The sequence below is a fragment of the Eptatretus burgeri genome, chromosome 5 (assembly GCF_056783735.1).
Source record: "Eptatretus burgeri isolate ZD-2024b chromosome 5, Ebu_testis_v1, whole genome shotgun sequence".
NCBI classification, from domain to species: domain Eukaryota; kingdom Metazoa; phylum Chordata; class Myxini; order Myxiniformes; family Myxinidae; genus Eptatretus; species Eptatretus burgeri.
The window spans coordinates 45,742,043-45,757,423 of record NC_140965.1 but is presented as its reverse complement, the minus strand read 5'-3'; the positions used below and the strand labels follow the sequence as shown (position 1 = coordinate 45,757,423).

The 15,381-nt window shown below is 40.6% G+C and overlaps 1 protein-coding gene across 2 annotated transcripts in view; it reads left to right on the top strand.

Moving 5' to 3' along the window:
• LOC147026355 (glutamate dehydrogenase, mitochondrial) overlaps nucleotides 1–15,073 on the top strand; it is a 57,167-nt gene extending 42,094 nt beyond the window's left edge. For both annotated transcript variants that reach the window (XM_085881690.1, XM_085881689.1), the window contains 9 exons: nucleotides 2,425–2,519; nucleotides 2,850–3,029; nucleotides 3,139–3,276; nucleotides 6,026–6,166; nucleotides 8,462–8,542; nucleotides 12,616–12,739; nucleotides 12,913–13,004; nucleotides 14,187–14,249; nucleotides 14,579–15,073. In XM_085881690.1, the coding sequence (XP_085737816.1) occupies nucleotides 2,425–2,519; nucleotides 2,850–3,029; nucleotides 3,139–3,276; nucleotides 6,026–6,166; nucleotides 8,462–8,542; nucleotides 12,616–12,739; nucleotides 12,913–13,004; nucleotides 14,187–14,249; nucleotides 14,579–14,698 (1,034 nt within the window). In that variant the 3' untranslated portion in view covers nucleotides 14,699–15,073. The remainder of the gene's footprint in view (nucleotides 1–2,424; nucleotides 2,520–2,849; nucleotides 3,030–3,138; nucleotides 3,277–6,025; nucleotides 6,167–8,461; nucleotides 8,543–12,615; nucleotides 12,740–12,912; nucleotides 13,005–14,186; nucleotides 14,250–14,578) is intronic.
• The last annotated feature ends 308 nt before the right edge of the window (nucleotides 15,074–15,381 follow it).

The following is a 15,381-nucleotide window of genomic DNA, read 5'->3' as shown; positions in this document are numbered from 1 at the left end:
TGAGAACCTGGGTTCAATGAGTGACGAGCAGGGGGAGAGATTCCATCAGGACATGAAGGAAATGGAGACCAGGTATCAGGGTCGCTGGGACGCAGTCATGATGGCTGACTACTGTTGGAATCTGAAGAGAGACCTCCCTGCCGCTGAACATTCTAGGAGTTCAAAGAAACGGAAGTTCAAGCCCTGAAGTTTGAACAGTGGTGACGCAACATGCAATTTACTTGTACTTACCTTTATCAATGCCCACCATTCAGATGACAGTAATCCATGTTTCTATCATGTAATCAATAAATGTTGTTGGCAAAACATTTTTTTTCTTAAAAACATGTTTAGGATGATATGTGTTGACAAAAATCAGCTGATAATGCCACAAAAATGTAATTGATTTTGTCACAAGATCTGATTTTTTCAAATCAACTTAGCACAAAAACCTGACCTGATGGAGAGAAACGGATGCCATTTCCTGATTCAGCAGTGCCAGAATACCCTAATTCACTTGTAGAAATCTAGACAACATTCAGAAAGTAAAAAATTGTTGACCAGTGTAATATACAGTATAACACAATATTTCAAAAAGTTAGAGTTTGGGTTATGACAAAACTTGGTGGATGGGTTCGGTAGGTGAGAACAAGCTGATTAGATTTTGGTTGAGGTCCCGATGCAGATCCGGTTTATCAGTGGGATGCAAAACGTAAACTGTTCAGCCTGGCGGAGGTATGCGCTCTACAGCATGCCATTCTAGTTTACTTTTACATCATCAGTGTGGAACTCACCTGTTTCTTTCAAATATGCTTCTTGTAATGCCAATATGCACAGACTGTCATCCTCATTTTCCTCTTCATGTTTTCCACATTACATGATCACAACATTGTTCTTAATTGCAAATATAAATCTTATTTTTCTCATGGGAGAATTTTTATGGTTGGCAACTTGGAATGCCTTACTACCCATGCTGCAAGATGTGAAACCTCTTTTCTGAAGCAAAGGGGTTTCTAATGATGTTTGTAGTTCACTTGTTAAACTTGTTAGCCCTCAATATGGAAGATTAGTTGATATGGTTTCCTGCATCCTTCTTCAAGTGTGATCTTTATTTCTTCTTTTTTTTTGGTGTCAACAGCACTGGATACAGTTTTGCATCATACCTGGCAGGACCATCCCCACTGTTACCCAAAGCTAAAATTTGTGCTACATTGGCATAAATCACCGAATATTTCAATAAAAGACAAGACAACTGTTTTCACTCGATGTGCTGGGAGTTGCACATTTTGGACATTAGTCACAACTTAGCTATTTGCAAGCTTCATTAGTGTGATGCACCACAACATCTGTCTGCGTTATTGTTTGTAGAATTGTCATCAGAGAACTGACTAATAGAGGAGGGTTGTGTGATGCATTTACAACATTTACGATGAATCATTTTTCACTCAATTTACAACTGATGGAAGTATTTCAGTGTGACTAAGATCTCGTAACCATTCAACTACCCACATTCCTTGTTTGTCCGTCTCCATCTGTTTTCTCTCTCGGACCTGCTGTTGGCATTTTCCCTTTCTCTTTCTGTAGTTCCTTTTGGTAAGTTGTGTCCTGATCCGTTCTGTGTTCTTGCTCTTCCACGAGCCTTGACTCTGTTTTCAAAAAAAAAAATAACTCCACAAAACATCATTCCATTGACGCTGTCTGCTGAGAGTGGTTGCATTGTCTGGAACATGCTGTTTAGTCTGATATGATTTTGACCTTGTCTTCCCACTGCAGAGACAGGTGACATCACATAACTACCAAGTCATTGTAACAGATCAAGTTCTCATTGCAATGTTGCTTTGCTACCTGAACAAGGAAGAGATGCTTCAGATCTGTCAGTCCTGTATTATGTAGAACTGCTTTATAGAACATGAAAGTTATTTCACAAATCTTCCCTGCCCAGCATCAAGCAACTGCAGTGCATCATTTAATGATACATCAAAGACCATCCACGGTTACCTTTTCTTCTGGGGCTACAATGTGCACATGCTACTCATCCATGATCGGTGGCATTTAGCAAACAGCAATGGATATTTTATGGTATTTTGTGAAATCTGTTCTATGAAATTTCCTGTTGTCATTGTGGTAACAGGTGGTCCATATTAAGCTAACTGTATGATCAATTGGTTAAAGACTTGCTTCTTTCTCCTCGATTCCTATGGTCGCTCACTCTCACCAACCCGCAATTGGCAAGCATGATGAGTTTGCGAAACACCAAACATCACTCAAAATTAGTTGAGAGAGACCTTCATTATAAAATAGCCTAGTTTGAAGTTCTGATACCAGCCATTGTGGTCATTTCCACTATCAACCTCCTTGTATATTGTTGAAGAGAGCTGTTTCTTGCATGCATGTTGGTTATCTTGGTAGCCTTTTAACAATAAGATGACTCTTGGCATGTTACAGGACCGGGCATTGATGTCCCTGCCCCAGACATGAGCACAGGCGAGCGTGAAATGTCTTGGATTGCTGACACTTATGCCAATACAATGGGTCACTCGGTACGCCACAAGAGATTAATTGCTGCACTGTGTAATCTTCATTTTAATAAACCACCAATAAATAATGCTACAAGTAAGTTGTTGAATTACCAAAGTGTTTTTTTGTCATTTTTAATTCTTCCACCAACAGTCATTTTCAAAGCTGCAAGAACAACTCTTCTTTTTCGAGTTATTTGTACTCATATTGAGATGTATCACTGTTTTTCGCAGTGACCTATTTCATAATTGCCAAATGTGTGATTATATATTAAAATGGATAAGTTTCTCACTGCAGATTCAAGCAGTGGCTTTCTTAGTTTTATAAACCAAGTTTCTCTTTGTGCCCCATAGGAAATTAATGCCAATGCCTGTGTCACTGGCAAGCCTATTAGCCAGGGTGGCATTCATGGCCGCATCTCTGCCACGGGTCGTGGAGTCTTCCATGGCATTGAGAATTTCATCAACGAGGCAACATACATGAGTTCCATTGGACTCACACCAGGCCTGAAAGATAAAACATTTGTAATCCAGGTCAGGCTACCTTATAGATTGAGTGAATACATTTTTGGGGGGTTTAGGTAATGTTACTGTATCGTGTAAAGCTTCTTGCGATGCACATTCTCTTTTGCGTCTTTATCAGGGTTTTGGAAATGTGGGACTGCACACAATGCGATACCTACATCGCTATGGCGCACGTTGTGTGGGCGTTGGTGAGATTGATGGTGCAATTTACAACACTGGAGGCATTGACCCCAAGGAACTGGAGGACTACAAACTGGTAACAAACTGGTTCTGATGTGCATTTGCTACCATTGCTGCTGCTTTGAACATTGTCCATAATTTTGAGAGCTTTTCATGTTAAATTATGAAAACAAAGCAGCCATAGGTAATTAGAAATAAAATAATGAACAGCAGACAAGGAGGGGGACATTTTGGTGCAGGTGATGCATACGTAATGAAGGAACTAATAATAATGTTAAAAGTGGACTTTCAAAGCATTTCATAAGATGTTGGTACAATAAACATGCAAGTTAAAGGAATATGGAGAACACTAATGAATACGTTTTACTTCTTTATTAGTTTTTGAGCTGTTGTTTTCATCGAGTGTAGTTTGAGTACAAAGCGGATGTGGATGATCTTCGCATTTTGAGATGCTTTCTTGTTTCTTTTTCAAAGGCTGGGTGAGCATACAGTGTCTTCAGAAAGTATTCATACCCCTTGACTTTTTCACAATTTGTTGTGTTACAGCCTGAATTTAAAATGGATTAAATATTTAGATCCTCAATGGGATTCAAGTCTGGCCTTTGACTGGGCCACTCAAGGATTTTCATGTTCTTGTTCTGAAACCAGTTCCAGTGTTGCTATTTGCTGTATGCTTTGAGTCATTGTCCTGTTGGAATGTAAATCTTTGCCACAGTCTCAGGTCTTTTGCACTCTGAAGCAGGTTCTCCTCAAGGATTTGCCTGTATTTGACTCCATTCATTGGTCCCTTTGTCCTTACAAGTCTCCCAGTCCCTGCCGCTGAAAAGCATCCACATAGCATGATGCTGCCACCACCATACTTCATGGAAGAGATGGTGTTAGATGGGTGATGAGCTGTGTTCAGTTTCCACCAGACATAGCGCTTTGCATTGAGGTCAAATAGTTCAATTTTTGTCTCATCAGACCACAGAATATTTTGCCTCATGCTCTCAGAGTCTTTCGTGTGCCTTCTTGCAAACTCCAGGCATGCTGTCATGTGTGTTGTTCTCAAGAGTGGCTTCCATCTGCCACTCTCTCATAAAGCTTAGATTTGTAAAGTGTTGCAGAGACTGTTGTCCTTCCGGCAGGTCCTCCCATCTCAGCCAAGGAACTCTGAGTGGTCATTGGGTTCTTGGTCACCTTCCTGACTGAGGTACTTCTTGTCTAGTTGCTCAGTTTGGTCAGACAGCCAGCTCTAGGAAGAGTTTGGGTCATTCCATATTCTTTCCATTTCCTAAGGATGGAGCTCACTGTGCTCTTGGGAACTTTCAACACTCAAGAAATTGTTTTATACCCTTCCCCAGATCAATGCCTCCTCACAATTCCATCTCGGAGTTCTATGGACATTTACTTGGACTTCATGGGAGAGTTTCTGCTCTGACATGCACTGTCAACTGTGGGACCTGATATAGAAAGGTGTGTTTCTTTATAAATCATGTCCAATCAATTGAAATGGCCACAGGTGGACTCCAATCAAGTTGTAGAGACATCTCAAGGATGGTCAAATGAAATTGGATGCACCTGAGCTCAATTTGGAGTGTCATCGCAAAGGGGTTAAATACTTCTTGACTTAAGACATTTCAGTTTTTCATTTTTCATTAATTTGTAAAAAATTCAAAAATAAAAAATTCCACTTTGACATTTTGGGGTATAATATGCAGATCAGTGACAAAAAAATTTAATGAAATTCATTTTAAATTCATGCTGTAACAACAAAATGTGAAAAAGTGAAGGGGTGTGAATACTTCCTGAAGGCACTGTACGCACATACATTATTTTTTTTTATTTAATAGGATGGATGGTTTGCCTCCTCCCCCCCGCCCCCCCCCCCCTGACTCTTTATTGATGGAAATATTTTGCACACTGTTCATGGACGCCTGTGAAATAAAAATGGAAAAATACATCGTTCTCTTTGCTACAAATTAAAATAGTAACATTTTATTTGGTGGTGGAAGCTTAGGCATTATATTGTAATACATGATGTATTGAATTGTTTGTATTGTATTGAAAGTTGGGTGGGTTTTCAAGACTGTTGATCTGTGATTTTTCTTTTGAATGTTTTACTTGCATTGTTTCTTCAAATGCAATTTATTACATCCTTTTGTATGGAAACTACATTTTTAGCACATGTGCAGCGGCTGAGCAGGTTCTCTTTTTTCCCACTCAAAGAGCTTCTTTATTCAACCAATACCTTCATGGTTATTGCATCTGCATATTTGTGAGCTTGCACAACAACAAAAAAACAAAACAAGGATGATTAACAGGGTTAAATATAGCTAGAGTGCAGGAGAAAAAATAAATTGAGAACAGAGAAGGTAAAAGGATTGAGGGGTGTGGAAGAACAAGTAGGGCAGAGCAATTGGGAAAGAAGGAAGAGAAAAATGAAAGAGGTTCAGGCTAGAATAGGAATGGAAAAGTGGGAATCACAATCTACAAAATATCCCTGGGAAGAGAGGTGGGATCTAGTCAACAATGTTACTGTAATGAAGTTTGTGAGAAGTAAATGTGCCCAAAGCATGATTTTTTTTCCCCTCACATCTCTATTTTCAAATGCTGCTTTTATATGAGCATTCACTACCATCGCGGAAACATTGCGGTTATATTATAAGCTGGATTATTCGACTACACAATGAAAGTACAAACTTGTACAATATAAATGACAGGAGGTGTAACCAAAGAGGTTGAGAAAATCGAGATTCAGTGATTAACTTTATCGGAATCCATAAGGCAATAAACGAGACACGTGCGAAGCATAATACAATGCAGCATGGTGTATGCCTTTTCAGGAACACAAGACCATTGTGGGTTTTCCTATGGCTCAGCCCTACAATGACCACAATATTCTGGAAGCACCATGTGATATTCTCATCCCAGCAGCCGGTGAGAAGCAGCTGACTCGGCACAATGCGCACAAGGTCAAAGCCAAGGTATCTCAATGCCAAATGTTCTTTTGATTTCTTCACCATCGTCTTATGCCCTTATAGCAAAGAGTGAGGTTCAGAAGTTCCAGAGATTGTACATAAGGCTGACCACAGAAATAAAAAAATTGGAGGGGGGGGGATATGCCTGTCATTCTTAATGGAGAGATAAAGTGAGAATGTGGGTCTTCTTGCACTCAAGGACATGTTTCAGCTAGATGACCAGTTGCTTGTTTTCTCTAGATTGGGAGAGGGTTGCTGCCACATCCTGCTTGGTGGTTGGGTATGGAACTATCTTGCACAGAGTGGAGTCTAACACTAACCCTAAAACTCTAATTTGGTTTGCCAAATTTTGATAACGTATGTAAATGTAATTTTCCTAATGTTATATGCCAATCCGTGAAAATTGTATGCCCAATTACTTCTTCTTTTCTGCAAAATATACAAAACACTCTTAATATGTATAGTATCATATGATAGGTATGATGAATAAGTGATTAATTTTCTTAAAGAATGCAAATAAGTGCTGAAAAGCAATAATTGTGCTTGAGATGAAGGTCACTACCAATGTTTTATTGTTTACATTGTCATGCGTTTTGTTTTGTGTGCACACGCACTCTTAACAATGATAATCAATACACTGTTCTTTTAATGCCTCCACTGCCGAAGGTATTTTTGTGGGGCTGTCCATCCATTCGGCTGTGTGTGCGTGGGTAGCAGTTTTTCGTTGCCACGGCAACTTGTGAACCACTGAAGGAATTTTGACCAAACCTGGTACAATTATTACTGTGATGCAAATATTAACTGATTATATGTTGGGGTCAAATATCAAAGGTAAAGTGACCTTAAGCTGAAAGTAGCAGATTTTTGTTTTGATCAAACTTGGTAGAAGTATGCACTATGATACAAAGATGAACTGATTATATTTTGGGATCAAAGGTCATGTGAGCTTCAGCTGAAAATGATAGAATTGACCATAACTCCTGATAGGATAATCTGATGTTGACATGGATTGGTGAGTGGATTTCCAATTGCAAGTAGAGGAATGATATGAAGTACAAGATGACAGGGTCACAGGTCAAGGGTCATGAGACCTTCACTTGACAAACCGTTTAAATTGACCAAACTATAGCTCTGAGCATCTCATGTTGACATGGGTTGGGGTGGGGGGATGGATGAGCAGGAGTGATGTTTAGAATTCAAAAAACTATATCATCAAAGGTTAAAGGTCAAGGGTTTGCAACCTTATTTCAAAATCCTATTGCAGACCATTCATGTTACTTGACAGAAATGCATCTGATTTTGACTTTGGTGAGCTGTGGTCACATAGACAGAGGTTCACATAACTGGTGCGCAAGTACACTTAGGGATGGTAAAAAAAAAATGTGTAGGTAAGATTCTTCTGTGACAATTCTGATATACAGTACTGTACTGCACTGTAATTTCAAAATTAAAATGTACAAAATTAAGTTAATAAATGATAACATTATAATTTACAAGTTCCATTGTAAGTTTATAACTTATAAGACAAAAAATTGATTTAAGGAGAACACACGAACAAGAAGGAAGAGGAGGTTCAGGAGCGCCCGGAACTACAAAAAAAACAGAGTGGCTTGCTAACATTTTGTCTGGAACGGATGTTCTGAGAGAGCGCTTGCAGAGGAGTAAGATGCATACAAAGCTGAGAACCACTTTAAAAATCAGTGGCTGTTGGTAAAGCAGACCAAAAATCGGAGTGGCACAATTTTTTTTTTTCGTGAGTACAAAACCATTTCTGCCGGTACTCAATGGAGATCCTAATAAAAAAAAATAAAAACTGTGTGAACCCCTGCTCATAGATCTGGCACCTTCTTTACCATGTTATTATTATTTTATTTATTTTCAGAATAAGTTGGAGTACAGTATTTGTTATGCCTCCACAGCTGAAGGCGAAAGGCATTATATTTATGGGATGTCTGCCCATCATTTTTTTTGTTGTTGTTGCCATGATAACTTGAGAACCATTGGATATGCAATGTCAATGATATGAAGGAAGCTTTCATATGACAGTGATAATTGTGGTCGTTGAAACCACACTATTGTAGAAATATGAGTTTTGTTAAACATGCAATCACTTGTCAGACTTATCAAATTGATTGTTTCTTTAATTGGAAATCTAGTGTGTGTGTGTGTGTGTGTGTGTGTGTGTGTGTGTGTGTGTGTGTGTGTGTGTTGCTGTTATTGGTGGCTATCTCACACGTGGGTGGGTTTCAGGAGATGGAGTATAGACCTACCTACTTTTTCTTCTTTTCTTTTTCTTTTTAGATCATTGCAGAAGGTGCCAACGGACCAACCACACCTGAGGCTGACAAGGTTTTCCTCAACAATGATGTCCTTGTAATACCGGTGCGCATTTTAGATTAGTAAAATACACTAAGATCTCAATTGGCAGCTGCAGAACTCAGCCCGACTCTTGAATAAATTGTTTATGTTAGGCAAAATCATTCATTACCAGTACTGTTACCTTATTCCAATTGCATGTTTATGCTAATGCTGATTACAAATTTCTCTTTTTAGCTTTCTGCACAACTTCCTAGTATCATGAAACTTTGTTACACTTGCATTGAATTAAAATATATTGTTGTGGGCTGGGGGTTGGGTGAAAAGACCGCTTGGGTAGGAAAGCTATCTCGGCTCCCACCAGACTCCCCGGAATTGTCGGCCGTCGCACACGGATAATTCTGTGATGCGGCGGGTCGCTTAACCGACCGTGGACGCCAATAACTCAACCACATGACTGAGGGTCCTCTGTCTAGTTAATCCGGTTACCTAAAAATAACCACGTGATTTAATTACTGGGGAACACGCCCTCAGTAAGCCTTGTCCGAACCGGATCACTCGACCGGCCCAGATCAATTTACCGGATCAGATACAGCCGAGTGACACTGCCAAGGATGTACCGGCTAAGAGGAATGGATCGTTGGGAATAAGGTCCTGGCTAAACTAGGATTCGGACCATGCTGGACCAATGAAGGAAAAGACAAAAACGAGCTGGGAACATTTGTTATAATGATTTATTTACAATGGGGTGAGGAAAGGTATGTGGTACATGGAATAGTTTTATTGGGGTGTGCAAACAAAGATAGGGAAGAAGGGTGTGGTGCAGCAATAAACAAGCAACTTATGAAAGCGAACGCAGAGCAGACCTAACCCGAAAATAATAATAACAATCTTCTGCAGGCTTACTTGTATAGACAGGCACCAGGACACACACACACAGACAAAGAAAACCCGATGAAGAGGAATTGAAACAAGACAGGAGTTGAGGCAATGGACTCTCGGTACCTCTGTATAATTGATATGCAGTCCCCGAACGCACCATCAATATGTTTGGTGGGAATGCTCTGTGGAGCGGTATTTCCCTGACAGCTGGTGCATTGTCTCCTGCTTCGGGCAGCTCGTGTCAAGACCGTGGACATGAAGGAGGGGCTTGAGTTGGGAGGGTGGAGTCAGAGTCGTGTGGATGGAGAAGAGGAGGAGGAGCCCAGCGATGACAGAAGGCAGAGTTGGGGTGATGACGATGGAAGGTGGAGTCGAAGTCCAGCTTGAGCGGGAGGCGAGGCAGGGCATAGACAGAGAGAGAGAGAAGGATCCGCTCGGACCTTTATTGGCCCCGCGGCGCGGGGCGGGGGGCCACCCTGAAACTCGGTGTCGTCACCAGAATTGGGTGCTCTGATTGGCCCCGACCCCCTGTGTGGCCCGGCCATGATGGCTGGAAGCAACAACCTTCCAGGTGCGTTTGGCAGGCTGTGTTTTCTACGGAGGGGTGTGGGTGTAGTGCCTGCTTGGCCTTTGCTGAGGACCCATCTCACAGTGCAGGGCGCACGTGGCTCAGATTTACCTCAGGAATAATCAGAAAAGAAGAGTAGGAATGACGTTAGAAATGAAAGGATGAAGAAATGATGTGAGCAAACCTCGCTATGAGATCCTCACAACGCACGCCCCTGTTGTCCCGCTAAACAAAAGGGAAGGGAGTATCTACACGTATATTAATGGAATAGCTGTCTTGGGACCACTATCTGTTGGATGCATGCAGTTCCAAGAACCGCAACAATATATTCTTGTTTTCTTTTACAACTAAAATGGCCGCCATTTGGCCATCTTGGATCTGATGTCAAAAAACCTGCACAAATGGCATGGCAGGCAAGACCATCTGCCAAGAAGAGTGCAGGGCACAGTGCTCACTGAGATTGCTGGGCCGGTGGCTTCTTGCACGCAATGACACAGTGGTTAATCACGTACGGCTAGGCCAACCCAGGTCAGGAGTCTGAGGTAGCCAACGGAATGACCGTCGTCGACTACCACAGACTCTCCTGAGAGGGATTTGAGGGGGCCATGCTGCACGCAGTGAGTTGCAAGCACCGTGGAGATATTTTGGGGAGGACGGTAGGACTCGTGTCAATGGGAGACCCCCTTCTGAGACATAGTGGTATTACCACATGTCTTATAAGAGGGACCTGTCCCCACGAGCCCTGCCGTACCATGGACCGGTCACTGTATGCAGTAGACCGGTCCATGGGAGGCAGGCCGCCACTCGAGATACCACATGATGGCAGCAGATCACCAAGTACAACGCTGAGGGCGTGGCCTCTAGTTAGGTTGCCATGCCAATAGAAAGGTATCACAGAAACATTGAAGCATAACACCGCTAGGCCAGTAGTCGTAAGTCAAGTGGTTACGACTGTGTAAACTCCAGCCATTGGACCGCGTTGTTATTTGTGGTCAGTGGTCTCAGGACCAGGTATTCGGGAGAAACTACAGTGCTTCCTCTCATGGCAAACCTCGAACTCTGGGCCATAACAATATTTTTCATGTTCAATAAGATAATGTACAAAATATTTATAATGATCATCATAGTTATGCGTTTGTTTTTTGTTTTTTTATAAATTCCCTTTGCTTTTTCATGTTTAAACATTGCATTAACATAACATATATCACAAGTGAAGGGATCGAATCCCACACAATTATTTTCTTCTTTACTTATTTAATTTCAGGCATTCCACTATTACCGCCTTCTTCCCACACCCCTTTTTGGGGAGCCCCCACTCCCTGGATGTTGATCACTTATTTTATAATAAACTAGCAGGAGCTATCCGGTGCTGCCTGGCTGAGAGTGCTTTTCCCAGTAGTTTCAGGACATGTTAGACATTGAAAAGCTGTGTTTATTTTGCCTTATGGTGGTTCCCTTTTTCCTCCAGGCTAGCGGCTGCCAGGGCCAACGCTACCATAAGGCCAACTAGGCAGCCGCCGAGGGCACAGACCTCAGAGGGGCGCATTACTGACCTTTAAGGGTCACAGCTTTATGCAAATTATTGTTTCAAGAAGCAATAATAACAGGAAAGTAACAGGAAAAGGCACGCAAAGTGAGATTTTGATGTGTCTGAAATTGAAATTTTTATGCGACCTTTTTAACTCGGTTTGTCTGGTTTTTGTTTTTTTTCTCTGTCTGACTGTAAGCAAAATATTGTGATAAAATAAATTTAGTAGTTTCAAATTTTGTGCTTTTTATTTTTTCTACAAAACATCTGTTTTTAAAAATCTAAGTTGGAAATTTTTTGGGGGGGATGCAAGTAGCTGGTCTGGCGCCGGCCCTGGCAGCAGCACTGCCTGACCTCACATCCTGATATTCACTATATAGCAGCCTTTAATGGCCTCAAAACAGACATCAAGGCGAACGTTTGGTACCTTAAAACCTTGCCCAGATTCTGAAGTACCTACAACCAGAATTTGGGGCCTCCAGGTGCTATGGTTCGGCCATGAAAGAATAACGTACAAACGCACAAACACTTGAAAATATTTATATACTGTATACCATTGAATCCAATTTTTTTTACAAGCAACATCTAAAGTAAACAAGAAAAAAGACATGAAATGTCATAGCCCCCATTGTTTTAGTAATTTTGCTGTACAAAGTTATAGGGCAACCCCATATTTATTTGCAACTAAAATGGCCGCCAGGCTACCAGTCGGCCATCTTTGATCAGATTGCAAAATAAAATGACATGCACGTGTATGCCATCATGTGCTGTGCTTGTGCCAAGTTTGAATAAAATCGGACCATGCATCTCTGAGAAATGGTTGAGGGTGTGTTCAGCATCGGGTTTTTTTTACAACTAAAATGGCTGTTAATCGGCCATCTTGGATCTGATCTCAATAATAAATGATGTGCATATGTATACCCTAATGTGTTGTCTTTGTACCAAGTATGGATAAAATCGGTCAGTACATGTCCGAGATATGGTTGCGCACACGCATTGACACAAAAATCGAGACCAAATCCATAAGCCCCCATTTCGGACTAAGTCCACGGGGGCTAACAATGCAAAAATGTAATATCTCAACATTTCTGTTTGTACTTGAGGAGTGTTCTTTATTGTGGCCACAACCCTTTACACACCTCTGATCCTTCCTTCTTTCAGGACCTGTACTTGAATGCTGGTGGTGTAACTGTCTCCTACTTTGAATGGCTCAAGAATCTAAATCATGTTAGCTATGGCCGACTCACCTTTAAATACGAGCGAGATTCAAACTACCACCTTCTGAGTAAGTATTGGGGACATTTCACATCAATGTTTGGTATTCGAGTTTATTTTGGCTGATATTATATTGTACTAATGGAAGAAAGAAGGCCTCTTTGTAAACATGTTTTAAATTGTTATCATCATCATCATATAGTAATCATAATCTAGCAATTTTATTTGGTGTTGTCACAACAGTGTCTGTGCAAGAAAGTTTGGAGAATAAGTTTGGGAAGAAAAATGGTACCATTCCAATCGTTCCCACTGCAGAGTTCCAAGCACGCATTGCGGTGAGTAGTCACTAGATTTGAGAAGGTGAAGTCCAATGCAGGAATACCTAACTTAACGCTGCCCATAGAATGCCGCTTCGTTTTAGAGCTTTGTCCTGGAGAAAAGTTTCACAAAAGAAATTGAAGAAAATCCATAATATACAGCATTCCCTGAGTAAACACACCTGCCGGCATTGTTTGTACTGTATGCACACACTCTAAGCCAATCATCTCTGTTTATTCCACCTTCTTTTTGCAGCAGATTGAGCCTCCTCCCACATTGTCTCCCACTGCAGAAATGTGTAGGAGCAGAGAAGCAGCTACGGAAATTATTGTTTTTATTGATGTTTGTACATATTTTATGTTTTTGTTAATACTTCCTGAGGTTATTAGAATTAAAAAATTGTTCTTTTTACAAAATAATATGTTTACCATCCAGATTATTATTAGAGCTATTACTGATACCCCAATGGAGATGGGAGATGCTCATATGAGGGGGAGATACCCCTCATAGGAGATGCTCATACGTAAGAAATAAAACTGTCAGGAATGCATCTCCATGTAAACAATGGTATTCTGATGCCTTTTTAGCACTTTTTCGATTAGCACTCTCTTCTCCAGAAACTTCTCCATATAAATAATGGTATAATGTCCCCTTTTAGCGCATTTTCGAATTGCGTTCTCTTCTCCAGGAACGCACCCTGAGCTTAAAGTGAGGTATTACTGTATGTAATGCTGCCTTTCCTTCAAAGCTTTCAGCTCGTTCTGGTGCCAGATAGCACATATTGTACTTGACCAGATGTGGTAACTTGATGTCATGCTGGTCTGAAAACAATGGTGGAAACAATGACACTAAATTTAACTAATTTTGTTGTTTTATCTGAAAAGCGCTAAAACGTTTCAGAGTTATAAATTGGAGTTTTTCTTTTTGGAGTTATACATTGGAGCTTCCCTGAACAGTGTGTTATACATTGGACACTTAGAATTGTATTTTAAATAAAATAATCGTTGCAATGTTGCTCATAGAACATATACATTAAGATTATGACTGCAATTTCGAACATTTGTTTTGTATGGAAGATTAAAGAATCTGTTTCCTGGTGGATACAAGCAAGGCTAAGTTATAACAAGGCTGATATCATTCAACACCACGAGTACGGTATTCATGGTGTTCACTGTGCTGTCATTGTTTTGCATTTTCAGGGTGCTTCAGAGAAGGACATTGTGCACTCAGGCTTGGCTTACACCATGGATCGCTCAGCACGGGTAGGTTCCTGTGCACTGGCTCGTGTTTAGCATTGGTTTACGTCGACGTAACGTCACACCTTGTGCCATTTGCAGTCTGTGGTCATTTCTCTTTTGGCATGAACATGAAAATCTTTTGTTTCTCTCCCAAGCTTGGCAACTCATCCTCATTCATTCTCATACACTGCTTAGCCACCAAGCGACCAATTTTGTCACCATCCATAAATCCTCTTCACTGGGAACACATTTTATTTATTTAAAAAAAAACATTTTCTCTACTTGTGTGACTGGCATGCATCTTTGTTTTCTTTGCTCACCCTTCTCTGCCTGTTCCATTGTCGTTCATGAAGCAAATAATGCGGACTGCTGAGAAGTACAACTTGGGACTTGATCTACGCACTGCTGCCTACATCACCGCCATTGAAAAAGTCTTCAAAGTATACAATGAAGCTGGTTTGACATTCTCGTAATAATCTTGCCACAAATATATTGTATTTTGCACAATGTGTTTACCTGCATGAGCCAAGATTGATGACACCAGTTATGGTTAGTTTCTTTCAAAAGTTTCTTCTGAACCTGTTGATATTTCCCATCATGCTCTCTTGCTGTCTGTTTGTCAGTCGGTGATGTTTTTCCTTAAATTTTACTAAATTGTGACATTCGATTATTAGCAATAAGATGTGGATATCGGTTATCATTAATGAGTGCCAAATCCAAGTTGATTTCATTTGTGTTAATACATACATCTTTATGACTGTCTAATCATCTAGACGTGGGATCAATCTGTCGAGCTGCACATCTTGGGTGCATAAAATCTGCTGCAATAAAACGGTGTCGAAAAAATATTTGCATGACTGTGACCTTCATATGTTGAATGGTATTTGAATGTGCTGTTTTGAATGCCCTCTGGTATTTCCAATCCATTGTTACCTATGACTGTGGCTCCTTGATTCTGAAAAATTGCAGACTTAAGACTAAAATCATTTTTTATCGAATATATAGTGAGCTTGTAAAGCAATGATTACAAAGTGAAACCTGATGCTAAATGCAAACAACATGAATATGTAAATTGAACAAAAAGGTGAGTACAAACAAATCAAGAAAGTCACACATGAATCGTGCTCAAAAGAACAGATGAGCTAAAGAGGAGCTG